This window comes from Salmo salar, chromosome ssa09 (genome assembly GCF_905237065.1).
Source record: "Salmo salar chromosome ssa09, Ssal_v3.1, whole genome shotgun sequence".
In the NCBI taxonomy this organism is placed as follows: domain Eukaryota; kingdom Metazoa; phylum Chordata; class Actinopteri; order Salmoniformes; family Salmonidae; genus Salmo; species Salmo salar.
In genome coordinates, this window is record NC_059450.1 from 5,338,316 (window position 1) to 5,365,778 (window position 27,463).

At 42.9% G+C, this 27,463-nt stretch overlaps 1 protein-coding gene across 1 annotated transcript in view; it reads right to left on the minus strand.

Moving 5' to 3' along the window:
• LOC106610597 (WD repeat-containing protein 43) overlaps window positions 1-26,882 on the minus strand; it is a 49,055-nt gene extending 22,173 nt beyond the window's left edge. The window contains exons 1-10 of the mRNA XM_014209993.2: window positions 26,617-26,882; window positions 25,291-25,425; window positions 24,102-24,223; window positions 23,567-23,687; window positions 22,858-22,976; window positions 15,074-15,176; window positions 14,597-14,661; window positions 4,655-4,814; window positions 2,735-2,821; window positions 1,890-2,012 (exon numbers count right to left, since the gene is read on the minus strand). Coding sequence (XP_014065468.1) covers window positions 1,890-2,012; window positions 2,735-2,821; window positions 4,655-4,814; window positions 14,597-14,661; window positions 15,074-15,176; window positions 22,858-22,976; window positions 23,567-23,687; window positions 24,102-24,223; window positions 25,291-25,425; window positions 26,617-26,823 — 1,242 coding nt within the window. The 5' untranslated portion in view covers window positions 26,824-26,882. The remainder of the gene's footprint in view (window positions 1-1,889; window positions 2,013-2,734; window positions 2,822-4,654; window positions 4,815-14,596; window positions 14,662-15,073; window positions 15,177-22,857; window positions 22,977-23,566; window positions 23,688-24,101; window positions 24,224-25,290; window positions 25,426-26,616) is intronic.
• Window positions 26,883-27,463: the final 581 nt, after the last annotated feature.

The following is a 27,463-nucleotide window of genomic DNA, read 5'->3' on the forward strand; positions in this document are numbered from 1 at the left end:
AGGACTCAGTATTGCATTGACATGCAGGACTCAGTATTGCATTGACATGCAGGACTCAGTATTGCATTGACATGCAGGACTCAGTATTGCATTGACATGCAGGACTCAGTATTGCATTGACATGCAGGACTCAGTATTGCATTGACATGCAGGACTCAGTATTGCATTGACATGCAGGACTCAGTATTGCATTGACATGCAGGACTCAGTATTGCATTGACATGCAGGACTCAGTATTGCATTGACATGCAGGACTCAGTATTGCATTGACATGCAGGACTCAGTGCGGCAAAGCCAAATCAGAGCTGCAGAAGGCCTACATGCAAACAGACCATTGCCATTCACTTTGAACTGGACTGTGTTCACAGAATGAGCAGATGGGCTTCTTTTGAGATCAGTGAGAGCTGTATGTAGCCACGTGTGGGCATTTTTCATATCCTTTGCAAGTTAGTGAGTTATTAGCCCAGTTATAGATGCTTTATAGTCAGAAATGAGGAGTGATTGCTTACAAGAGCACAAAAAGTCATATTTGTAAAGATCTTTGTCTAAGGGGCAGTGTTGCATTTTGAATAAGCTAAGTAGCCAATAGGCAGAGGATAGAACAATTTGTCTGAATCTCAGTAATAATGTTGAGGGAATAACGCATTTAATTTCTTGCAAACACCACATTTTCAGTCACCTTGTCTGAAGGACAAGTGGATAAACAGGTTAATGTCAAGCACTGCAGCTTTTTCTATATTTGTTTTATGGAATGTCGGCCTACAATGATCACCACACATTGGCTGCTACTGTAGACTCAATGATTTAACATGGAAATAGCTGTTCTGGGATGCATTTTCTCCATGGTTTTGGATGGTAAGCCACTTATATGATCAAATTGCAACAAAAACCTACTTGACCACTGTCTGAAACTAACTTAAAGCGGGTACAGCCTCAGTGTTCATAGTAAACGTGCGCTGGAAGTTACAGAAATTTCACAACATTCAAGTTTGTGCACAGCAGAAGTGAAATTTGCGGGAACATTGCTTGCAACGCCAGGATAGTGGGTTTGATTCCTAGGGACACTTATAAGTTGTATGCACACGTCTAAGTTTTGGTTAAGAGTCTGCTAATCATATATTATTTAAACATTATGCTGAGTGAAAAGCCGTCAGATCATCGCTTAAAATCGAATCTCTCGTGGACAGATGCACCTAATATAACTTATCGTAGCGTCTGTCAGACTCAGGGATGCGAGAACTAACGATAAACTTTGTTCTGGTGCGCAGAATGACACTGATCAAACTACAATTTCGCAGGTGTTTATCTTTCAAATTTCAGAAAGGGACATTTGGCAGATCGACAAGAGTGGAACTAGCGCTCTGCTTAAGCAACATACTTTGCCTATACCTGCTGTTTATTGCATTTTAGTTTGTATTGCCATTTTTTTTATTTAAATGCGAGTTAGTCACAATTCAGCATGTTGATGACATATGTACAATGTTCAGTAAAAAAAAAAATACAAATAAACATTCTCTCTCCTTATTCTACCATCTTCTCTAACATGTCTGCCCACAGAACTAAGTCAAGCATCTGGGGTGGCAGGTTGCCTAGTGGTTAGAGCGTTGGGCCAGTAACCGAAAGGTTGCTAGATCGAATCCCCGGGCTGACAAGGTAAAAGTCTGTCGTTCTGCCCTTTAACAAGGCAGTTAACCCACTGTTCCTAGGCCGTCATTGTAAATAAGAATTTGTTCTTAAATGACTTGCCTAGTTAAATAAAGGTTAAATAAATAAAAATAGAAATCTGACACAACTAGACAATATTCATGTTCTGGGTTTCTAAGACAAATCTTAAAAAAGTAGAGGTTTTATTGCAATCACCAACAGTTGAGAGGGGCAGGTTGACATACCTCTTTGGTGTCTGTGCCCTTTTTCCTCTTCTCGGATCCCAAAGCTGCTTTGACCGGCGCTTGGTGACCGGGAAGACCAGGGAAAAGAGCTTTGCTCTTGGCGTTAACTACTGGGGTTTTCACCTGAAAGACAAGAGCATGTATATTGAACAAAATACACAGGGTAACACTCAACAATTTAAGATTTTACTGACTTACAATTAATTTAAGGAAATCAGTCAATTTGAAATAAATGTATTAAGAACCAATCTATGGATTTCACATGACTGGGAATATTTGTCAGATACCTCCCCCCAAAAATGTTTTTTTTTTTTTAGCTAGGTTGATGATTAGAAAATCAGCCCGTATCTATTGTGATCATTTGTCACGGAATCCCTGTGCATTCAAATTGCAATTGGTAAAATGCAATTGTGTTCGTTGTCTGTAGCTTATGCCTTGCCAATTCCATAACCCCACCGCCATAATGGGGCACTCTGCAGACTGCTCGCCCACACAACGCCATACACGTGGTCTGTGGTTGTGAAGCCAGTTCGACGTACTATCAAATTCTCTAATAAGATGTTGGAGGCAGCTTATGGTAGAGAAATTAACAATAAATTCTCTGGAAAGAGGTCTGGTGGATATTCCTGCAGTCAGCATGCCAATTGCACGCTCCCTCAAAACTTCCAACTTCTGTGGCATTGTGAAAAAACTGCACATTTTAAAGAGGCCTGTCCCAAGCACAAGATGCACTTGTGTAATGATCATGCAGTTCAGCTGGATTATCATGAAACAAACACTTCACGTTGCGTTTATACCAGAAACGAGCCATTTAGAACAGAGTAATGGCATCCGCAGGGCATTACCTTGGAAACAGTGGTTTCCATGGCGAGGATGAGGGTGGTGTGGACATCTCGGGTTAGGCAGACGTGTCTGTCTGCTGTGTTCACATCCTATATGGGGGACAAGGGAAGGGACAAAAATGGCAGTAACTGTATAAACATGTTCTCTTTTTATATACAGTGCATTCGGAAGGTATTCAGACACCTACTTTTTCCACATTTAAATTATAGCCTTATTCTAAAAAGGGAATATATTGTTTATTTTACTCAATCTACACAATACCCCATATTGACAGTGAACGGGTTTAGATTATTTTTAAATGTTTTAAACAGAAATATCACATTTACATTTGTATTTAGACCCTTTACTCAGTACTTTGAAGCACCTTTGGCTATGATTACAGCCTCGAGTCCTCTTGGGTATGATGCTACAAGCTTGGCACATCTGTATTTGGGGAGTTTCTCCCATACTTCTCTGCAGATCCTCTCATGCTCTGTCAGGTTGGATGGGGAGCGCTGCTGCACAGCTATTTTCAGGTCTCTCCAGAAATGTTTGATCGGGTTCAAGTCCTGGCTCTGACTGGGCCACTCAAGGACATTCAGAGACTTGTCCCGAAGCCACCCCTGCGTTGTTTTGACTGTGTGCTTAGGGTTGTTGTCCTGTTGGAAGGTGAACCTTCACCCCAGCCAGAGGGGTAATCTTGGTTTCATCAGACCAGGGAATGTTTCTCATGGTCTGACTGTCTTTAGATACCCTTTGGCAAACTCCAAGTGGGCTGTCATGTGCCTTTTACTGAGGAGTGGCTTCCATCTGGCCACGCTACCATAAAGGGCTGATTGATGGAGTGCTGCAGAGATGGTTGTCCTCTGGAAGGTTCTCCCATCTCCACAGAGGAACTCTGGAGCTCTGTCAGTGACCATCGGGTTCTTGGTCTTCCCCGATTGCTCAGTTTGGCTGGGCGGCCAGCTCCAGGAAGGGTCTTGGTGGTTCCAATCTTCTTCCATTTAAGAATGATGGAGGCCACTGTGTCCTTGGGGACCTTCAATGCTGCAGAAATGTTTTGGTACCCTCACCAAAATCTGTGCATCCACACAATCCCGTCTCGGAGTTCTACGACAATTCCTTCGACATGGCTTGGTGTTTGCTCTAAAATGCACTGTCAACTGTGGGACCTTATATAGACAGCTGTGTGCCTTTCCAAAACATGTTCAATCAATTCAATTTACCACAGGTGGACTCCAATCAAGTTGTGGAAAAATCTTAAGGATGATCAACGGAATCAGGATGCATTCGGAGCACAATTTCGAGTCTCATAGCAGAGGGTATGAATACTCATGTAAATAAGGTATATTTTTTGTATTTAAAATGTGTAGATTGAGATTTATTGTATCCATTATAGAATAAGGCTGAAACGTAAAAAAGATTTGTAAGGTGTCAAGGTGTCTGAATACCTTCCGAATGCACTGAACAATAAAAATGTGTAGAATTTTATCTTCTGTGCTATAAATCATTTCTTGACTGGGTGAGGCGCAGGAGAGCATGTGCCCTTAGCAAGGGAGCATGGTGTCGGACTGATTTACTGACAGATTAACACAGGTAACATGTTTGCTGAATATTCCTTCATAGTGGTCGCAATTCATTGATGTCCATATTTTCTTTTGCATTCAATTTTTTTAGTATGTTCACATTTTCTAACTGGGAAGAAAGTAAAGTGCTCTGCTGAAACCAATGCAAAAACCAAAGTGAGACCTGTACATTGACAAGCCACGGCACATACGATATTCAACTCAGGAATATTGCTCGCCTATTATCATCAGCCTAGACTTAATAAAGACTGTCCTTTATTAGCTACCCGCACTGCAACCTTGAGCTGTAAACATCTACTTGACAGGTTACAGTTGCGTGTTGGAGAAGACACTATTCAAATGAACTGCACCACTCACCAATCTCTCCATGACGGGCTGCAGGTAGCTGCCATAGGCAAGCAGGAGGCTGCGTGTGTCTGCGGTGAGGGCCGCGGACAACAGGGGAACGGGCACGGGGATGTCCTCAAGCCCAGACATCTGGACTGTACAGGAGGGGGACAGCGGCTTCTTACAAGGCCTACAGAAAAGTAAAGGTGGAGAAGGGCATTTCAAATAAACAGGGTCTTTTAAGAAGGGCACACCGTAACAAACCAGTGGGCAACAGAAAAACAACATGGTTTCTTATTGGACAGGTTCAGATGAGCCCCTCCCGTTTCCTTCCATTTCATGCCTGCTGAACACAACCTAGGTATCGGAAGTGTACGTGTTTTCCCACTAGCCAGCAATACAGTAGATTACAGAAATCATTTTCAACCGGGTACCTTTTCTACATAAATGAAGCAGGCTACTTTGCAATTCGCTAGTCAGATAAGTCTGCCGAGCCCTCTCTAGCTAGAATGAACAATATGCATATTCTAGCGATCTATCAAGAGGACAGGCGCCTGTCAGTGAAAGTGTGGGTTAACATGGAAACACTGCTGGTTTGACAGTCTCCCGTCTGAACCACCTCTCGGTAAGAGTGTGCGCTGTTGCATTTGAATCTCTTTACACTGGTCCTCCCAAGTGGCAAACCGGTCTAAGGCTCATCGCGCTCTAGCGACTCTTTGGCCGGCCAGGCGCATGCACGCCGTCTTCGGTCACTACTTGTATGGTGTTCCCTCCGACACATTGGTGCGGCTGGCTTCCGGGTTAAGCGGGAAGTGTGTCAAGAAGCAGTGCGGCTTGGCAGGGTTGTGTTTCGGAGGACACCCGGCTCTTGACCGTCGCCTCTCCCGTGTCCATATGAGAGTTGCAGCGATGGGACATGACTAACTACTACCAATTGGATATCAGGAAATAACATTGAAAAAATTTTTTTTTACCCTGGAGAGAGCATGGAGTTGTACGTGAATTTACACGTCACACGTCAAAATCCACTCAACCTATTGTTTCCCGGCACATTAATGTATTTTGTATCGTGTGCAGGGTCCGACATTAACGATGGCCTACAGAAAGTAAAAACACGGTCTGGAACTTCTAAAAAATTATATACTTTTGAAACTAATGAACGCAACTGTAAAGAATAATGACTTGCAAAGCTAGTAGATGTTTACACAGCTTTTTAATATACTGAACAAAATATGCACAATTTCTGAAGATTTTACTGAGTTTTATGGACTAAGGAAATCAGTCAATTGAAATACATTCATTAGGCACTAATATATGGATTTCACATGACTGGGAATACAGAAATGTATCTGATGGTCACAGATAGGGCTGTCACGGTGACCGTATTACAGCCACCGGCAGTCAAAAGTCATGACCGCAGTCAAAATCCACATGACCGTTTAGTAACGGTAACTAGGATTCTCCAAGTTCTTGCTGCTGATTGTCATTAGTAGCATACCAACCTTACTAACTTCCTCATGCCCAGCACTCGATTGTGTTCCTCTAAAACACTGACATCGATGCAAGTCGAAAACCTAATCAAACACTTCATGAGAGCTGCACAACTTTCCTATAGGCTATGCAATTGAGTGAGGAAACAGAGTGATGGCCTCTAAAAAAGCTGAAGGGATCCTCTTTTTAAATATACAGTCGTGGCCAAAAAGTTGAGAATGAGACAAATATTAATTTTCACAAAGTCTGCTGCCTCAGTTTGTATGATGGCAATTTGCATATACTCCAGAATGTTATGAAGAGTGATCAGATGAAGTGCAATTAATTATAAAGTCCCTCTTTGCCATGAAAATGAACGAACTCCCAAAAACATTTCCACTGCATTTCAGCCCTGCCACAAAAGGACCAGCTGACATGTCAGTGATTCTCTCGTAAACACAGGTGCGAGTGTTGACGTGGACAAGGCTGGAGATCACTCTGTCATGCTGATTGAGTTCAAATAACAGACTGGAAGCTTCAAAAGGAGGGTGGGTGCTTGGAAATCACTGTTCTTCCTCTGTCAATTATGGTTGCCTGCAAGGAAACACATGCCGTCATCATTGATTTGCACAAAAAGGGCTTCACAGGCAAGGATATTGCTGCCAGTAAGATTGCACCTAATTCAACCATTTATCGGATCATCAAGAACTTCAAGGAGAGCGGTTCAAATGTTGTGAAGGCGGCTTCAGGGCGCCCAAGAAAGTCCAGCAATCGCCAGGACCGTCTCCTAAAGTTGATTCAGCTGCGGGATCGGGGCACCACCAGTACAGAGCTTGCTCAGGAATGGCAGGGGGCAAGTGTGAGTGCATCTGCACGCACAGTGAGGCGAAGACTTTTAGGATGGCCTGGTGTCAAGAAGGGCAACAAAGAAGCCACTTCTCTCCAGGAAAAACATCAGGGACAGACTACTATTCTGTAAAAGGTACAGGGATCGAGACTGGGGTAAAGTAATTCTTTGATGAATCCTCTTTCCGATTGTTTGGGGCATCCGGAAAAAAGCTTGTCCGGAGAAGACAAGGTAAGCGCTACCATCAGTCCTGTGTCATGCCAACAGTAAAGCATCCTGAGACCATTCATGTGTGGGGTTGCTTCTCAGCCAAGGGAGTGGGCTCACTCACAATTTTACCTAAGAACAGATCCATGAATAAAGAATGGTACCAACACATCCTCCGAGAGCAACTTCTCCCAACCATCCAGGAACAGTTTGACGAACAATGCCTTTTCCAGCCTGATGGAGCACCTTGCCATTAGGCAAAAGTGATAACTAAGTGGCTTGGGGAACAATACATCGATATTTTGGGTCCATGGCCAGGAAACTCCCCAGACCTTAATCCCATTGAGAACTTGTGGTCAATCCTCAAGAGGCGGGTGGACAAACAAAACCCCATAAATTCTGACAAACTCCAAACTGATTATGCAAGAATGGGCTGCCATCCGTCATATGTGGCCCAGAAGTTAATTGACAGCAAGCCAGGGCGGATTGCAGAGGTCTTGAAAAAGAAGGGTCAACACTGCAAATTGACTCTTTGCATCAACTTCATGTAATTGTCAATAAAAGCCTTTGACACTTATGAAACGCTTGTAATTATACTTCATAACATCCATAGTAACATCTGACAAAAATATCTAAAGACACTGAAGCAGCAAACTTTGAAAATTAATATTTGTCATTCTCAAAACTTTTGGCCACAACTGTAGACCCAGCCACATACGTCTAGTGTCTGAGCCGTTGAATTGCGACTCCACTTCTCTGTATAAACATTTTGACTGTTGACTTACGGCGGGAATAGCTACACTGTACAGGAGTTGCAGCGACGAGACAAGACTAACGGCCAATTGGATACCCCGAAATTGGGGGGGGGGAGTATATATTTTTTATAAAAAAATAACTGTCTTCCTCAATCTTCACACACTACCTCAATGCGAACGCGAAAACAGGTTAACATTTTTGCTAATTTATTACAAATGAAAAAAATATAAAGTAAATAAGTTCAGTTATTATTGAGCTCAGGTGCATCCTGTTTCCATTGATCATCCTTGAGATGTTTCTACAACTTGATTGGAGTCCACCTGTGGTAAATTCAATTGATTGGACATGATTTGGAAAGGCACACACCTGTCTATATAAAAGGTCCCACAGTTGACAGTGCAAGTCAGAGCAAAAACTAAGCCATGAGGTGGAAGGAATTGTCCGTAGAGCTCCGAGACAGGATTGTGTTGTGCCACAGATCTGGGGAAGGGTACCAAAACAGTGCATCAGCATTGAAGGTATCCAACAACAGTCGCCATTATTAAAATGGTAGAACTTTGTAACCACCAAGACTTCTTAGAGCTGGCCACTCGGCCAAACTGAGCAATCATGGGAGAAGGGCCTTGGTGAGGGAGGTGACCAAGAACCCAATGGTCACATTGACAGAGTTCCTCTGGAGATGGGAGAACATTCCAGAATGGTGGAGTTGTGCAGAGATGGTTGTCAATCAGGCCTTTATGGTAGTGGCCAGACAGAGGCTACTCTTCAGTAAAAGGCACTAGAGGACTGATCGATAAACAAGATCCTCTGGTCTGATGAAACCAAGATTGAACTCTTTGGCCTGAATATCAAGCGTCATGTCTGGAGGAAACCTGGCACCACCCCTACTGTGAAGCATGGTGGTTGCAGCATCATGTTGTGGGGATGTTTCTCAGTAGCAGGGACTGGATAGACTAGTCAGGATCGACTGAAAGTGGGCCCAGCCAGAGCCCCGACATAAACCCGAATCGACAACCTCTGGAGAGACCTGAAAATAGCTGTGCAGCAACGCTCCCCATCCAACCTGACAGAGCATGAGGATCTGCAGAGAAGAATGGGAGAAACTCCCTAAAATACAGGTGTGCCTAGCTTGTAGCGTCCTACCAAATGAAGACTTGAGGCTATAGTCGCTGCCAAAATGTGCCGAGTAAAAGAGTGAATACTTCACATTTCAGTTTATTTAATACATTTACAACATTTGCTTTGTCATTATGGGGTGTGGCATAGTCAAAAAGAGTGCAAAAAGGGTCACTGCAGTCCTCGTAGCCATTTAGCAGTCTTATGGCTTGGGGGTAGAAGCTGTTCAGGAGCCTTTTGGTCCCGGACTTAGTGCTCGGGTAGCATTTGCCGTATGGGTGGCTGGACTCTTCCTGACACCGCCTGGTATAGAGATCCTGGATGGCAGGGGGCTTGGCCCCAGTGATGTACTGAGCCGTACACTACTCTGTAGAGCCTTGTGGTCGAATGCCAAGCAGTTGCTATGCCAAACGGGGATGCAGCCAGCCAAGATGCTCTCAATGGTGCAGCTGTAGAACTAAGATCCGAGCGCCCGTGACAAAATGTTCAGCCTGAGGGGTAAGAGGTTATTCCAACCATGTTGGTGTGTTTGGACCATGATAGGGCCTTAGACGTGGACGCCGAGGAGCTTGAAGCTCTCGACCTGCTCCACTACAGCCCTGTCGATGTGAATGGGGGGGGAAGTTGGACCCTCAGTTTCCTGTATTCCACTATAACCATATTTTGTCTTGCCCACATTGAGGGAGAGGTTGTAGTCCTGTCACAACACTGCCAGGTCTCTAACCTCCTCCCTATAAGCAGTCTCATCGTCGCTCAGGCCCACCACCACCGTGTTATCGGCAAACATGGTGTTGGGAGTCGTGCACAGCCACACAGTCGTAGGTGAGCAGAGTACAGGAGGGGACTAGGCATGCACCCGAGGGGCCTCATCCCTCCCTCTACAATTGGATCCTGTACTTACCGTTGGGCTGCCGCCAGGTGTTGAGGATGTGCAACACCTCCGCCACACTGACCCTCAACACCTGGCGGCAGCCCATCAGGAAGTACAGGATCCAATTGTAGAGGGAGGGATTCAGTCCCATGCACCTTAGTGATGAGCTTGGAGGGTACATTGGAGTTGAATGCTGAGCTGTAGTCAATGACAAGCATTCAGTTTTCCTTTTGTCCAGGTGGGAAAGGGCAGTGTGTAGTGCAATAGAGATTGCATCTGTAGATCTGTTTGAGCGGTATGCTAATTGAAGCGGGTCCAGGGTTTCTGGGATGATGCTGTGAGCCATGACAAACCTTGAGGCATTTCACGGCTACAGATGTGAGTGCACGGTACAATTGGTTACCTTGGCAAAAGTACTGTCTTTCTTGGGCACAGGATAGTACCTATGCCAAGGTAACCTGTCTTTCTTGGGCACAGACTACTATGGTGGTCAGCTTAAAACATGCTGGTATTACTGACTCGGACAGGGAGAGGTTGAAAATGTCAGTGAAGCCACTTGCCAGCGCATTATCAGAGTACGTGTCCTGGTTATCCGTCTGGCCCTGCGGCCTTGTGAATGTTAACCTGTCTTACACACGTCGGCTACGGAGAGCATGATCTCAGTCATCCGGAACAGCTGGTGCTCTCACGTATGGTTCAGTGTTGCTTGCTTCAAAGCTAGCATAGAAGGCATTTATCTAATATTTTAGGCTTGAGTTACCGGGCAGCTCTCACCTGGATTTCCCTTTGTAATCACTGATAGTTTGTAAGCCCTGCCACATCCGACAAGCGTCGGAGCCGGTGTAGTTGGATTCGATCTTATACTGCATTGACGCTTTGCCTGTTTGATGGTTCATCGGAGGGCGTAGTGGGATTTCTTTTATGTGCACGGATTAGGGACCCGCTCCTTGAAAGCGGCAGCTCCAGCCTTTAGATCAGTGCGGATGTTGCCTGTAATTCATGGCTTCAGGTTGGGATATGAACGTCTATCAGTTGGGACAACATTGTCAATACACTTAATGTGCCATTGGATGATCCCCGAAAAACATTTTTTTTTCTTTCAATTTCGTGGTATCCAATTGGTAGTAGTTAGTCTTGTCTCATCGCTGCAACTCCCGTATGGACTCGGGAAAGGCGAAGGTCGAGAGCCATGCGTCCTCCGAAACACAACCCAACCAAGACACACTGCTTCTTGACACAATGCCCATCCAACCCGGAAGCCAACAATGTGTCGGAGGAAACATCGTACACCTGGTCAGCGTGCACTGCCCCCGGCCCGCCACAGGAGTCACTAGTGCACGATGAGACAAGGATATCCCTGCCGGCCACACCCTCTCTAACCCGGACAACGCTGTGCCAATTGCGCGCCGCCCCAGAGCATGGCCACGAACCCAGAATCTCTGGTGGCACAGCTTGCACTGCCTTAGACCAATGCGCCACCCGGGAGGCCAAATCCCGGAACACATCCTCATCTGTGATCGCAAACAATCCTGTAGTTTAGCATCCGCTTCATCAGGCCAATTTCATATTGCGCCCGTCACTGGTACTTCCAGCTTTAGCATGTAAGCAGGAATCAGGAGAATGGCATTATTGTCAGATTTGATAAATGGAGGGCAAGAGAAAGCTTTGTGTGGAGTAAAGGTGATCTTGAGTTGTTTTGCCTCTTGTTGAACATGTGACATGCTGGTAGAAATGAGCCAAAACTGAGTTTAGTATACCTGCATAAAATCACTGGCCACTAGGAGGGCTGCCTCTAGTTGAGCATTTTGTTTGCTTACTAGAGGAAAATATGATCAGCGGGACCTTTAACCTGTTGGGGATAGGGAGCAGTATTTGCACGGCCGGATAAAAAACGTACCCGATTTAATCTGGTTACTACTCCTGCCCAGTAACTAGAATATGCATATAATTATTGGCTTTGGATAGAAAACACCCTAAAGTTTCTAAAACTGTTTGAATGGTGTCTGTGAGTATAACAGAACTCATATGGCAGGCAAAAACCTGAGAAGATTCTTTACAGGAAGTGGCCTGTCTGACAAGTTCTTGTTCATCTTGGCTCTGTTTATTGAAGACTGAGGATCTTTGCTGTAACGTGACACTTCCTACGGCTCCCATAGGCTCTCAGAACCCGGGAAAAAGCTGAATGATATCGAGGCAGCCCCAGGCTGAAACACATTAGCGCGTTTGGATAGTGGCCGGTCAGAGGACCATCAGACTGGGGCTCGTGCACGAGATGTTTTTATTTTCTCTTTGAACGTAAACACGCTTTCCCGGTCGGAATATTATCGCTTTTTTACGAGAAAAATGGCATAAAAATTGATTTTAACCTGTTGGGGATAGGGGGCAGTATTGACACGGCTGGATAAAAAAACGTACCCGATTTAATCTGGTTACTACTCCTGCCCAGTAACTAGAATATGCATATAATTATTGGCTTTGGATAGAAAACACCCTAAAGTTTCTAAAACTGTTTGAATGGTGTCTGTGAGTATAACAGAACTCCGATGGCAGGCCAAAACCTGAGAAGATTTCGAGCAGGAAGTGGCCCGTCTGAGAAGTAGTGTTTCATCTTGGCTCTTTTTATTGAAGACTCAGGATCTGTGCAATAACGTGACACTTCCTACGTCGTCCATAGGGTCTCAGAGCCCGGGAAAACGTTGAACGATATCGAGGCAGGCTCTGGCTGAAACCCTTTATCGCTTTTGGCAAGTGGCCACTCAGAGTACTATGGGCTTAGGCGCGTGCCCGCTTCGACCGAATGTTTTTTTTTTCCTTTTATCTAAACGCAGATTCCCGGTCGGAATATTATCGCTTTTTTATGAGAAAAATGGCATAAAAATTTATTTTAAACAGCGGTTGACATGCTTCGAATTACGGTAATGGAATATTTAGAATTCTTTTGTCACGAATTGCGCCATGCTCGTCACCCTTATTTAGCCTTTAGGATAGTGTCTAGAACGCACGAACAAAACGCCGCTGTTTGGATATAACGATGGATTATTTTGGACCAAACCAACATTTGTTATTGAAGTAGAAGTCCTGGGAGTGCATTCTGACGAAGACAACAAAGGTAAGAACATTTTTCTTATAGTAAATCTGACTGATGAGTGCTAAACCTGCTGGGTGTCAAAATAGCTAGCCCTGTGATGCCGGGCTATCTACTGAGAATATTGCAAAATGTGCTTTCACCGAAAAGCTACTTTAAAAATCGGACATATCGAGTGCATAGAGGAGTTCTGTATCTATAATTCTTAAAATAATTGTTATGCTTTTTGTGAACGTTTATCGTGAGTAATTTAGTAAATTCACCGGCAGTGTTCGGTGGGAATGCTAGTCACATGCTAGTCACATGCTAATGTAAAAAGCTGGTTTTTGATATAAATATGAACTTGATTGAACAAAACATGCATGTATTGTATAACATAATGTCCTAGGGTTGTCATCTGATGAAGATCATCAAAGGTTAGTGCTGCATTTAGCTGTGGTTTGGGTTTATGTGACATTATATGCTAGCTTGAAAAATGGGTGTCTGATTATTTCTGGCTGGGTACTCTGCTGACATAATCTAATGTTTTGCTTTCGTTGTAAAGCCTTTTTGAAATCGGACAGTGTGGTTAGATTAACGAGAGTCTTGTCTTTAAAATGGTGTAAAATAGTCATGTTTGAGAAATTGAAGTAATAGCATTTCTAAGGTATTTGAATATCGCGCCACGGGATTACACTGGATGTTGAGTAGGTGGGACCTGCCCATAGAGGTTAAGGGACGGACCGTTACAGTCCTAACATGGGCACACGCTTGTCTGATTAAAAAAAAATCTCAGAGTGCGATGTCTTTTCAGCAGCAAACAGTTGCAAACTCAAACATTGAAAAACAACCTAGCATGTGAACAGAAAGATGTAACTGGCCAGGAAACAAGATAATGTCACACTAATAGCCTTCGTCAATTAACCAACTTAACCATGTGAGATTTGGACATTTGCTCTGTGTAACCACCCCCCAACGTGGCTGGTGAAATATACATTCTTAGCCACCAATGACAAAATCTACCCACATTTGCAGGGTGTTAATTTCCAACCCTGGTTGCTAGTTGAAAATACCAATCTAGCAATAGAATGTGCTAGAGGCCACCAAAATAAAGCTTCTTCGGCAAACATTTTGGGAATCTGGCTGGCTACTTCTTCTATTTGGCTGGCTACTCCGTGTGTTTGTGGAAAACACTGGTTTACCATGATAATGTGTACCAGCACTATAAGTAGAGTTAATAAAATGTCAGTACTATATAACAATCTAACTACCACTAATTACGCTGTCTAACTACCATGTAACAGTTTTATGGCCTCTTTATCCCAAAGGATTTTCTTTACCCTCCTATTAACATCACTTCATCCCTGAAATTGGCAATTGTCATACTACTATACATCTGTGCCCATAGCAGAAACCAGCCTTTTCCCTCATTGAACATTCTCTTTCCCTGCCAGATACTGTATAAGACTCAGTGCCATTTAAGTACTCCGCCTTGCCCAGTGACAGGGGAAAGGTGTGTTGTAAATTAATGTGTGGCTGTAAATTAATATGATCCTTGTTGTGCTGAGTTGAGTTGTGTTGAGGAATAAGAAGAGTCCGCCTTGCACAGTGACAGGAAGGGACAAGGTTTTAGAGACTAACCCGTTCAGAAAGTGCTCAAAGAGATGAAGCTGCCCATCCTTACACACAACCGCCAGCCTCACCGCCTAGGAGATGGAGAAATAACATTAGGCATGTGTCAGAGGTCCAGTCCCAAATCACCCACCACAACCTTGCCTAAGACCCGAAATGCACACCCAGAGTTTCTAAGGAATGTCTTGAACCAAGGTAGGCACTAATCAGTGAATCAAGTTCCGTCAACACCCCCTATATTATTTACAGAGGATACGCTACATCCCCTCAGATCTCAATCTCACGGCCATTAGGTCAGGGCATAGTGAGGTAAGAAGGGAATAGAAGATGAAGATTGAGAGAGCAGGGTGGAGAGTGAGCGAGAGATGAAGATAACCTTCCACAGACAGTGCCCCTGGATCCTTCACTGGGGGATGTTTGGTGAACTGAAACTTGTTAAGTAAAACGGACCCCTACTCTACCTCCAGTGAGGCAAGGTCGACTCACCTCTTCCTTGCTGTTGGAAGTAAAGAGGTCAATGTGCTGGGGGTCGTCCGTCAGGGTGAAGGACACCACCGAGTTCTTGTCATTGCTGTCCTCTTGGACTTGCCTGAGGGGTGGATAGACAGACATGAAGATGAAGAGCGCACACACACCAGCCCAAAGACGAGCCATTTGGCAGTGACCAATACAAATCAATTGAAGATAAAAAAAATACAAAAAATGTTAATTTGGGATGTCAAAGTTAACGACAGGGAAGAAAATAATCACCTTTTTAATGTTACCTTTATGGGGTGCACTCAAATTCCCAACTGTTTAATAAAAATATCAAATGTCATTACCTATCCTTGCAGGGGTCGCGTTGCAAACACAGAAAAGGAAAGAAACGCAGATCTAAAAGGCTTTTTAGTGTAAATTCTGCTTGGCTTCACTCGGTTTGCTCCAAATGAAAAAATATTTGCTCTCGTTATTGGATCATGGGATTCCGCTCCGATTGATGCGTAGGCAACTTTTCTCCGGTACTTTCCAAAATGCAAGATTAACTTCAAGCAAAACATAAGGAATGTAGCTGGCCCAGTCTTCCTACGATAAAATGTAGAAATATGGCCATGTATCATTTTGGCAAAAAATCCCTCGCCTTTTCATTGTACGCCTATTTATGTGTGGCTGCTAGCCAAACAGTGTTGCACTTCGGTTGTGACCTGATGAACTACCTTCTGCCAAATGTGTAGCACTAATGTATTTTGTGTGAATAAAAACCAGTTACATGCCCCTAAACACTATTGAAGAAAAAAAGAAAACATGTGACATTGTTTTTTTATGTCTGCTTTTTGAAAATGCAGATTTCTGAAAGCTAAATGTGACCGCTGACTTATGTAGCAATTTCAGATTTACATTTTAGACAAAGCCTCATTAAAAGTGGGCTTATTTCTCCAATTAATACTCTCGCAACTAATCGAATACTAACGTGCGTTCGGATAACCATGCCCATCCCTAGGCTGTAGTAGCATTGTGGCTAGGCTATAGATGTCTAAAGCATGGGGTTGGCCATACGCATGTGTTAAGGCTACCCTAAGGGGCTAATCAAAAACACATTTCAGAATTTGGGTTTCAATATCAATACTAGCTTAGTATGACGACACAATAAGACAAAGATAACACTGAAAAATGCCATAGTAATATATACCGCACTTAATGTACAGAACATTATGAAAACCTGCTCTTTCAATGACAGACTGACCAGGTGAATCCAGATGCAAGACACGATACTTATTGATGTCACTTGTTAAATCCACTTCAAAATCAGTGTAGATTAAGGGGAGACAGGTTAAATAAGGATTTTAAAGCCTTCAGACAACTTAGATATGGATTGTGAATGTGTGCCATTCAGAGGGTGAACGGGCAAGACAAAAGTTAAGCACCTATGAGCGGTGTATGGTTGTAGGTGCCAGGCACACCGGGTTGATTTAAGATCTGCAACACTGCTGGGTTTGTCACACAACCATTTCCCGTGTGTATCATGAATAGTCCACCACCCAAAAGACATCCTGCCAACTTGACAACTGTGGGAAGCATTGGATTCAACATGGGCCAACGTCCATGTGGAACACTTGACACCTTGTAGAGTCCTTGCCCCAACAAATTGAGGCTGTTCTGAGGGCAAAGGTGGGGTGCAACTCAATATTAGGAAGGTGTTCTTAATGTTTTGTACACTCAGTGTATCAAATCTATGGGCAACTCGCCATCTGGAGCTAGGCCACTGTCTAAGAGTCTATGGCACTGCATCTCAGTGATAGAGGCGTCACTACAGACACCCTGGTTTGAATCCAGGCTGTATCACAACCTGCCGTGATTGGGCGTCCCATAGCTATTTGATATCTGATTCACTGAATGAAAGGATATATATATACATACACACGTACACGTATACATACACACACGTACACGTATACATACACACACGTATACATACATACGTATATATACATACGCACACGTATATATACATACGTATATATACACACACGCACACGTATACACACACGTACACACACACGTGTATACACACACACGTGTATACACACACACGTGTATACACACACACACGTGTATACACACACACACGTGTATACACACACACACGTGTATACACACACACACACACGTGTATACACACACGTATACACACACGTATACACACACACACACACGTATACACACACACACGTATACACACACACGTATACACACACACGTATACACACACACACGTATACACACACACACACACGTATACACACACACACACACACACGTATACACACACACACACACATACGTATACACACACACACACACATACGTATACACACACACACGTATACACACACACGTATACACACACACACGTATACACACACACACACACGTATACACACACACACACACGTATACACACACACACACACGTATACACACACACACACGTATACACACACATACACACACATACACACGTATACACACACATACACACGTATACACACACATACACACGTATACACACACATACACACGTATACACACACACGTATACACACACACGTATACACACACACACACACGTATACACACACATACACACGTATACACACACATACACACGTATACACACGTATACACACACACACACGTACACACACACACACACACACACACACGCACACGTATATGTACACGCACACGTTGAATAATGTCTGTGTATAACAGAACTGATTTGGCAGGCAAAACCCCAAGCACAATCCATCCAGGGAAAACATTTGAGGTCAGTGTTTTCCAATGGTTTTCTATGGGAGACCTGATTTATTAGGGCCCAGATTGCAGTTCCTATGGCTTCCACTAGATGTCACAGTCTTTAGAAATAGTTTGTTTTTCTTTTGAGAAATGAAGTAGGGCTGTTCTTTGTTGGTGTCACTATGAAGGGCTTTAGTCTTTTGTTGCGAGTGAACTGGAGCGCGCTTTACATTGTTTTTATCCGGTATTAGAAACAGTTTACTCAGTCTTAAATTTGATCATTTATTTACATTTTAGGATTCCTGAGGTTGGATTAGGAACGTTGTTTGAAATGTTTGGACCAAGTTTACAGGTAACTTATTAGATACTTTGTAGTCATGTTGGGCGAGTTGGAACCGGTGTATTTCTGAATCAAAACGCACCAAATAAATCAACATTTTGTTCGATAAGGAATTTATGGAACAAAATGACTATTCATTGTGTCACAGACATTTGAGATTGAAGATCTTTTTGCAAAGGTAAGGCATTTATTATATCGCCATTTCTGACTCTTGTCGCACCTGCCTGGTTGAAATATGTTTTTCATGTGTTTGTATGCGGGGCGCTGTCCTCAGATAATCGCATGGTTTGGTTTCGCTGCAAAGCCTTATTGAAATATGACACAGCGGCTAGATTAACAAGAAGTTAAGCTTAATTTTGATGTATTACACTTATATTTTCGTGAATGTTGAATATTGATATTTCTGTAGTTTGAATTTAGCGCGCTACAATTTCACTGGATGATGTCAAATCAATCCCGCTAATGGAATTTGAGCAGGATTCGCACTTCCATAAGAGGATAAGTATTCACACCCTTTGCTATGAGACTTGAAATTGAGCTCATCCTTTTCATTGATCATCCTTGAGATGTTTCAACAACTTCATTGTTACCACATGTGGTAAATTCAATTGATTGGACAGGATTGTGTCAAGACAGAACTGGGGAAGGGTACCAAAACATCTCTGTAGCATCGATGGTCCCCAAGAACACATTGGCCTCAATCATTCTTCAAATGGAAGAAGTTTGACTCTACCTAGAGGTAGGCCGTCCAGCCAAACTAAGCAATAGGGGGAGAAGGGTCTTGGTCAGGAGGGTGACAAAGAACCCGATGGTCACCGACAACGCGCCAGAATTCCTCTGTGGCAATGGGAGAACCTTGCAGAAGGACAACCATCTCTGCAGCCTTTATGGTAGAGTGGCCAGACGCAAGCCTCTGCTCAGTAAAAGGCACATGACCGCCCGCTTGGAGTTTGCCGAAAGGCGCCTAAAGGAATCTGACCATGAGAAACAAGATTCTCTGGTCTGATGAAACCAAGATTGAGCTCTTTGGCCTGAATGCCAAGCGTCACGAAACCTGTCACCATCCCTACGGTGAAGACTGGTGGTGGCAGCGTCATGCTGTAGGGATGTTTTTCAGAAGCAGGGACCTGGAGACTTGTCAGGACCGAGGGAAAGATGAGTCAAGTAGAGAGATCCTGATGAAAACCTGCTCCAGAGCACTCAGGACCTCAGACTGGGGGTCAAGGTTCACCTACAAACAGGACAACAACCCTAAGGACACAGCCAGGACAACGCAGCAGTGGCTTCGTGACAAGTCTCTGAATGTCCTTGAGTGGCCCAGCCAGAGACCAGACACAAACCCGATCGACCATCTCTGGAGAGACCTGAAAACAGCTGCGCAGTGAAGCTCTTCATCCAACCTGAAAGAGCTTGCAAGAATCTGCAGAGAAGAATGGGAGAAACTCCCCAAATACAGTTGTGCCAAGCTTGTAGCGTCATACCCAAGAAGGCACGAGGCTGTAATCGCTGCCAAAGGTGCTTTAACAAAGTACTGAGTAAAGTGTCTGAATACTTATGTAGATCTGATATTACATTTTTTATACATTTGAAAACATTTCTAAAAACCTGTTTTGCTTTGTCATTATGAGGTAACTGTGTGTAAATTGATGAGGGGGGGAAACTATTTAATTGTTTTTAGAATAAGGCTGTAACATAACAAAATGTGTAAAAAGTCGAAGGGTCTGAATACTTCCGAATGCACTGTATAGGCTACTAGATTCACCGTAAATGCTGTGCACGGCTCAGTTCCACTAGTGCTTCATCTCAATGACATACTCTAAAGTGGTATCATTGCCTCTATACTCAAAGCTGACATTAACAGTACTTATTTTAAAAACTCTTCCCAACAGTTATACTGAACAAAAATATAAATACAACACTTAGTAAAATTGTTGTGATTTACAGTACAATCAGTCAATTGAAGTAAATTCATTAGGCCCCAATCCATAGATTTCACATGACTGGGCAGGGGTGCAGTCATGGATGGAAAGGGTAGCAAGTAGAGGTCGACCAATTAATCGGAATGGCCGATTAATTAGGGCCGATTTCAAGTTTTCATAACAATCATTATTTTTGGCCACCGATTTGCCGATTAAAAAAAATATTTATCTAAAACTTTTTTTTTAACTAGGCAAGTCAGTTAAGAACACATTCTTATTTCAATGACGGCCTAGGAACGGTGGGTTAACTGCCTTGTTCAGGGGCAGAACGACAGATTTTTACCTTGTCAGCTTGGGGATGCAACCTTACGGTTAACAAGTCCAATGCTCTAACCACCTGCTTTACATTGCACTCCACGAGGAGCCTGCCTGTTACACGAATGCAGTAAGAAGCCAAGGTAAGTTGCTAGCTAGCATTAAACTTCTTATAAAAACAATCAATCAGAATCACTAGTTAACTACACATGGTTGATGATATTACTAGTTTATCTAGCCTGTCCTGCGTTGCATATAATCGATGCGGTGCGCATTCGCTAAAAAAGGTCTGTCGTTGCGCCAACCTGTACCTAACCATAAACATCAATGTCTTTCTTAAAATCAATACACAAGTATATTTAGTTAATATTGCCTGCTAACATGAATTACTTTTAACTAGGGAAAATGTGTCACCTCTGCAACAGAGTCAGGGTATATGCAGCAGTTTGGGCCCCCAGCTCGCTACGAACTAATTTGCCAGAATTTTACGTAATTATGACATAACATTGAAGGTTGTGCAATGTAACAGGAATATTTTGACTTATGGATGCCACCCGTTAGATAAAATACGTAACGGTTCCATATTTCACTGAAAGAATAAAACGTGATAGGTCATTAATATAGTTGAATCCGGAAACTAAGGTTCGTGTTTGTGTTATGTTATAATTAAGTCTATGATTTGATAGAGCAGTCTGAGCAATGGTAGGCACCAGCAGGCTCATGAGCATTCATTCAAAATAGCACTTTTGTGCGTTTTGCCAGCAGCTCTTCGCAATGCATTGCGCTGTTTATGACTTCAAGCCTGTCAACTCCCAAGATGAGGCTGGTGTAAGCGATGTGAAATGGCTAGCTAGTTGGCCGGGTGCGCACTAATAGCGTATCAAACGTCACTCGCTCTGAGACTTGGAGTAGTTGTTCCCCTTACTCTGCATGGGTAACGCTGCTTCGAGGGTGGCCGTTGTCGATGTGTTCCTGGTTCGAGCCCAGGTAGGAGCGAGGAGAGGGACGGAAGCTATACTGTTACACTGGCAATACTAAAGTGCCTATAAGAACATCCAATAGTCAAAGGTATATGAAATACAAATCGCAGAGAGAAATAGTCCTATAATTCCTACAACCTAAAACTTCTTACCTGGGAATATTGAAGACGCATGTTAAATGGAACCACCAGCTTTCATATGTTCTCATGTTCTGAGCAAGGAACTTAAATGTTTGCTTTCTTACATGGCACATATTGCACTTTTACTCTCTTCTCCAACACCTTGTTTTTGCATTATTTAAACCAAATTGAACATGTTTCATTATTTATTTGAGGCTGTATGTATTATATTAAGTTAAAATAAGTGTTCATTCAGTATTGTTGTAATTGTCATTATTACAAAGAATTAAAAATAATAAAATAAACAATTCGACCGATTAATTGGTATCGGCTTTTTTTGGTCCTCCAATAATCGGTATCGGCGTTGAAAAATCATAAATCGGTCGACCTCTAGTAGCAAGACAGAACCAGCAGCGCAACAGGGACAGGGCAGATTGTCATTGCAGGAAGCAGGTTAACGCACATTAATGTAGACCAAAAAATGGTTTTAAAAGCCGAAAATCTGCAGGAACGTTGTGAAGCCTAATCACTGACATAAGGAAAATTGCTTCCGAAAGAGGGCAATGTCTTTGTAGGTCATTTTCAATTCATCAACCCAGCTGTAGTTGGTGTTGTCTATCAAACTGTATAGGCCACCTTGTTCTCGCCTCGGGCAACAGCCTGACACACATTGGCACACGCACTTGACGTAAACAGAGGCGCAAATGTCGATAGCGCTAACATCTTGAAAGTGCGCCTCAAGTATCTCAAAATCAATTTCATATGGTTAATCAAATCTAAAATTATACTTTTATATTTGTAACTATTGCCATTGCCAATATGTTAAATTTAGCCGATTTTTTTGCTGCAGGAGCAACAATTAAGATGAGGCACAATATAATGGAAGCACTAATCATCTCCTTCGCATGTTTAAAGACCTTTGAAAATAAATAACTTAAGTCCTCTAAATCAGAGTGTAACAAAGACTTTAAGGACCTGCAGACTTAAACATTGGGAGCACTTTGATACAGATTATTGTTTCCATGCCCCTTACAAAGCATGCCTGTAACCCAATGCACTGCTTTCCAAATGTTTTGGGCAAAATTCGAGCATATTCAAAAATAGCGATTGATCTCGATTAAATACAGAAAGTCAAGCAATTATTTGTGACTAATTATTTTTAGATAATTTGACAGCCCTATTCTTTATAGAATCAGGCTGTCGAGAAATGACAGGTCTCTTTTACAAAAGAGCTCCTTCAAACAAGTCACTTCAAATCACACGCAACACAATTCCTGTGTATAACGGATCAACTGAGAGAAGCATTATGGCGGTCCGTTCTCACCACACGCTGATGAGTCTGTCGTGGGCCGCCCCGGACACGAAGTAGAGGCCATTGCTGTCCGGGGGACGAGTGGTGGCGAAGCGCAGGTTCGTCACAGCTGTGGAGTGACCTGTGAACTTCTGATGAAAACAAGTGGGAGTTAGACATCTTAAAGACGGGGGGGAGGGGGGCATATGAATAATTTTCTCCTCCGTGAGGTAATCACTAATCTGGATCATGTTCAATAGGACACAACAGAAGAGGCTTTCTTATTGGCCAAGTCCAGGTACTACCTCTGCGTTTCTGTTTTGTTACCTACTGAACACGACCCAAATCTGACACTGCTGGAACAGTACTAGGGTGGTAACACATACTAAAATATTCTGCAGACTTGTGGCTGTAATCGCTGCCAAAGTACTGAGTAAAGGGTCTGAAAACATGAACAGTTGAATCTTTATTTTTTTACATAAGCAAAAATGCCTTAACCCATTTTTCCTTTGTCATTATGGGATATTGTATGTAGACTGATGGGGAAAAAATAATTATCCATTTTTGAAGGATGTAACAAAATGTGGATAAAGTCTAGGTGTTTGAATACTGTCCAAATGCGCTGTAAATTAACTAAAAGGTGAGGATAGGACCCTTGTTGTGTCAGTTCCCCTGGATATTGGCAGGATGAATTCATGTGAATGTAGGCCATGTCACTGCTGGACAGGTCCCACTAACTTACCCGGTACACCTCCTTGGTCTTGAGGTCCCACATCTTGATGGTCTGTCCCGCTGAGAGCAGCAGTTTGCCATCAGGACTCACACACAGACTGGTCACTGACGCACGGTCCGCCTTCCACTTACTGTTGAGAAAAGCGACAATTAATGGGTCTTCCATAAAATAAAGAAACCATTCCTACCCCCATATTGTTTATTGAAGAGAGTGGGAGAGAGAAAAAGATAGGATTGGAGTGTCAATGGGCAGCGGGACAGGTTTTAACCAACATGCGTATATGTGTGCTGGGGGGGGCGGCGGCAATTACAGCTACACCACCCAACACAAAGGTTTACTACATTCTAAGTCACCAAGTGCATTGACACAGATGCACAATGTAACTATTCTTCCTGATGCTTTGATTCCTCGGGGACATTTGCCTTTGTGAGCAGTCTGTTGGTTGACACGCCATAACAGATTTCAAATGCACTTTGATTGTGAATGTAGTCTGGCATTAACTAACTGATTGATTTCAACAAACACAGAAAGGGAAGGTACCCACCAGCGGGTCTTGCTTGTCTGCAGGTCCCACTCTACGATGTATGAGTCGTCTGAGCCGCTGTAGAGCAGGCCATCCTCAGGGTGCCACTCAACACAGTTCACTCCACCATTGTGACCTCCATCCTGGGAAGGAGCAGATGTCAAATATGAGCTTTAATAATGTGAGAGAACATGTCACTCCAAGGAAATTATTCATACGGTTCATAGTTTGGATAGACATAGTATCAGACATTTCAATAACAATTCTATATTACCTGAGATGCAAGGTTGATAACCAAAAAGTAATTGTGAAATTACCCAAAAAAATCCCATGACTGGAAATGAACGCATCATACAGGGATGATTTCTGTATTTTCAAAGTTAAAATCTCTTGAAAAGTTAAGGGCTGACAAGCAAAACAATTTGGGACTGTGTCAACAATGGACAAATGAAACAAATACTAAAAGAGTTTTTGGCGATCTCTCGATCTCAGCTCGATTGCCTGGGGCCAAGTTAACCTCCCCATTCATGTAAGAGTCATGACCATCATGCTTTTAGGGAAAAGGATGATTTTGTACATGTATTAAACTGCGAGTGTGACCAATTCCAGTCCCCTTGCTTAGAAGATGCAGGGTCCTCCGCAGGATAATTGATATGTTGAAGGAGTGAGAAGCTAAGTTCTGGTGACTTATAACTTGAGTAGAATGTCTAACAAATAAAAGGATACGGACACCATCTAAAATATAACTTTCACCTCCAGAAATGTTGCCCAATAAACTAACTATTAAACTGCTTCACTTATTTTAAACATATTGGACCACGCATGGGCTATTTCAGGGGTATTCAACTCTTAACCTACAAGGTCAGGAGCCTGCTGGTTCTGTCCTACCAAATAATTAATTGCACAGAGCTTGTGTCCCAGGTCTAAATCAGTCCCTGATTTTAAGGGAACAATGAAATTGTTGCCGATCTACACTGACCTAAAAAAAAATAACCTCTCCAAAATGCATTTCATGGAAATCCATCGCGGTGACAGAACTTGAACCCGTGACTTGTCACTGCAGTCTTCAATAATACATATTTTTTTTAAGTACCATGTTCAACCACAAAGTCAACCATTTAGGTGCATTGAGCAAGCAACATTCATCTGAAAATTATTTTTGGTACTTCCCAAATTGTCAATGAAAGTCAAGCTACATCCCAGTCATTACCAGTGTGCAGTGCAGTGCCCCCTTCACTGCACTGTAAATGATAATGCTGCCCGCCACTGTTCCCAGAGCCAACAGATCCGCCAACTCCTCCACATGCCCTGCCTCTGATTTCCTCTTCTTCCTCCGAGGTCCCTCCTGAAGTAAAAGAATACAGTTTAAGTCAATCACGTTTTTTATTGACTTTGACACAGGACTTCAGTTTTCCTTTTCTGTTTAGACGGCCTCATCTATGGGTGGTCTGAACTTCCATAGTGTTGAAGTTTAAACCTTGCATTGACAAGAACCCAAAATAATGAGACTAACATCAAAAGTACATGCTAAATCACAAAAGTATACTGTTGTCAAAGACTTACGGTCACAAATCACACAATTTCACATGTAAACAATTGGCTAGCATCTAGCTACACTTCTAGATTTTAAAATGTATCCTACCTAGAACTACAATGGGTTATTTGGTTCTTTCTGGTTCCAGGAACCCTTTTCACCAAACAATTAGTTGGGTTATAGGTTAAACAACGAACCAAAAAGGGTTTTCCTACAGGTTGTTCTTAGAGTTTGTGACAATTTAAGACTAGGAACATTGGCCGTGGAATGCTGATTGGGGGTACAATGCACTTTGTCATACTTACCTAGTTAGGTAAATTGTCAGTGCGTAAGTCACAACGTTAGTTGGCTAGGAAATTGTCAATCAAATGTATTTATAAAGCCCTTTTTACACGTGGAGGACTCAAAAACGTATTTAGTAAAACTCAATGCTATTAAAATAATTAAGTCAGTCGTGTATTGCTCTGTGTTACGGTTAACTTCTACAAAGTAAACCATTGAGGTAGTAAAAATAAGGCTTTGGAAATCTGAATCTGCGTCATTTACGGTGAATAGCTAACTAGAGGAGCTAACCTAGCTAGGTAGTTACCCTTTACGGTTCGCTAAGGAGATTGCTAGCTACATTTAACGTGTTCGTATTTGAAATAAACTCATTATTACTGGTGGTCACTATACGCATTTGTTTTACTGAAAAGTCCCTTTTTGGTAATAATCAAGACACCTTCAAAAGGAGACCTATGGCAAATTTTTGGGGCGACCACCATGTGCGAAAAACATGTGCGTCCTGCAGGACAGTTTCTGTAACTAACTTTAGCTCGTTGCTAACGAAACTAACACGGTAATTACTTTGCTACGCAGTCCACATAACGGTAAACGACTAAAGATAATACTTCACAAGCATACAGCTAATAAAGTAAATATTCTCATAAATACATTTGATCAACTTATTAGAAAGTTATTTCCTAGCAGGCTCACCCGGGCCTATGCCTCCCCCACACATACCTTTGCGATTCGGCATGGTCCCCAAACTATACAGGTACAAGTGGCACTCAAGTGGGCTGAAGGCACGTATTCTTGATGTAGTACTTTACTATCTGTGTTCCATATACGGAGTCTGCCATCTTGAGCAAATGAAGCTAGGTATTGGCGTGATTTTGGCGAGAAAACGCAGGGTAGACGTAACGAAGAATTGTATCCATCATCCGCCATTATTGAAGCAATGCGTCCGTCTGCGTTACTTGCCAAGAACCACGTGTTATCATCCACCGAGCAGGCGCGTTGGCGCATCAGTTTCATTGGTTACTGTGAGATAATTGGGGCGTGGTTAAAATTATAGAAATATAATGAAACCAACGGTTATGGAACCGCTAACCACGGCAATTTGACCGGTAAGCTCATGGATACGTTCTCAATGGCTGCCTGGTAATGTAGAATGTCAATTCAATTGATGCTAACTGACGTGGCTCATGCAATGGAATGTATTTTTTGTAACGGCAATTGAGTTCATTCAACAAATCACATTACAGGTTGATGGGTATACTTCCTGCTTCTAGTTCTATGGTTCTACGATTTTACTTCGTGCGTTGCTTCTATGGGTACACTCGCAAATAGCCGCAAGTCCACCCACGTCTCCCCTTTTCCCAACACAGTTCAGCCAAAATCACGCCCCGTTATTCAGAGAGGCGTTGTACAACGATTTCATCGCTCTCTAAGTCCGGAAGTAAATACCACGTAGCGCGAAATGTCAGTCAATTATTAATAACATTTGCCCTTGTATTTAAAAATATAATAACAATGTCGTGGACAGAGCTAGACATTAACGTCCCTTAACGATTAAAGACAGATTCAA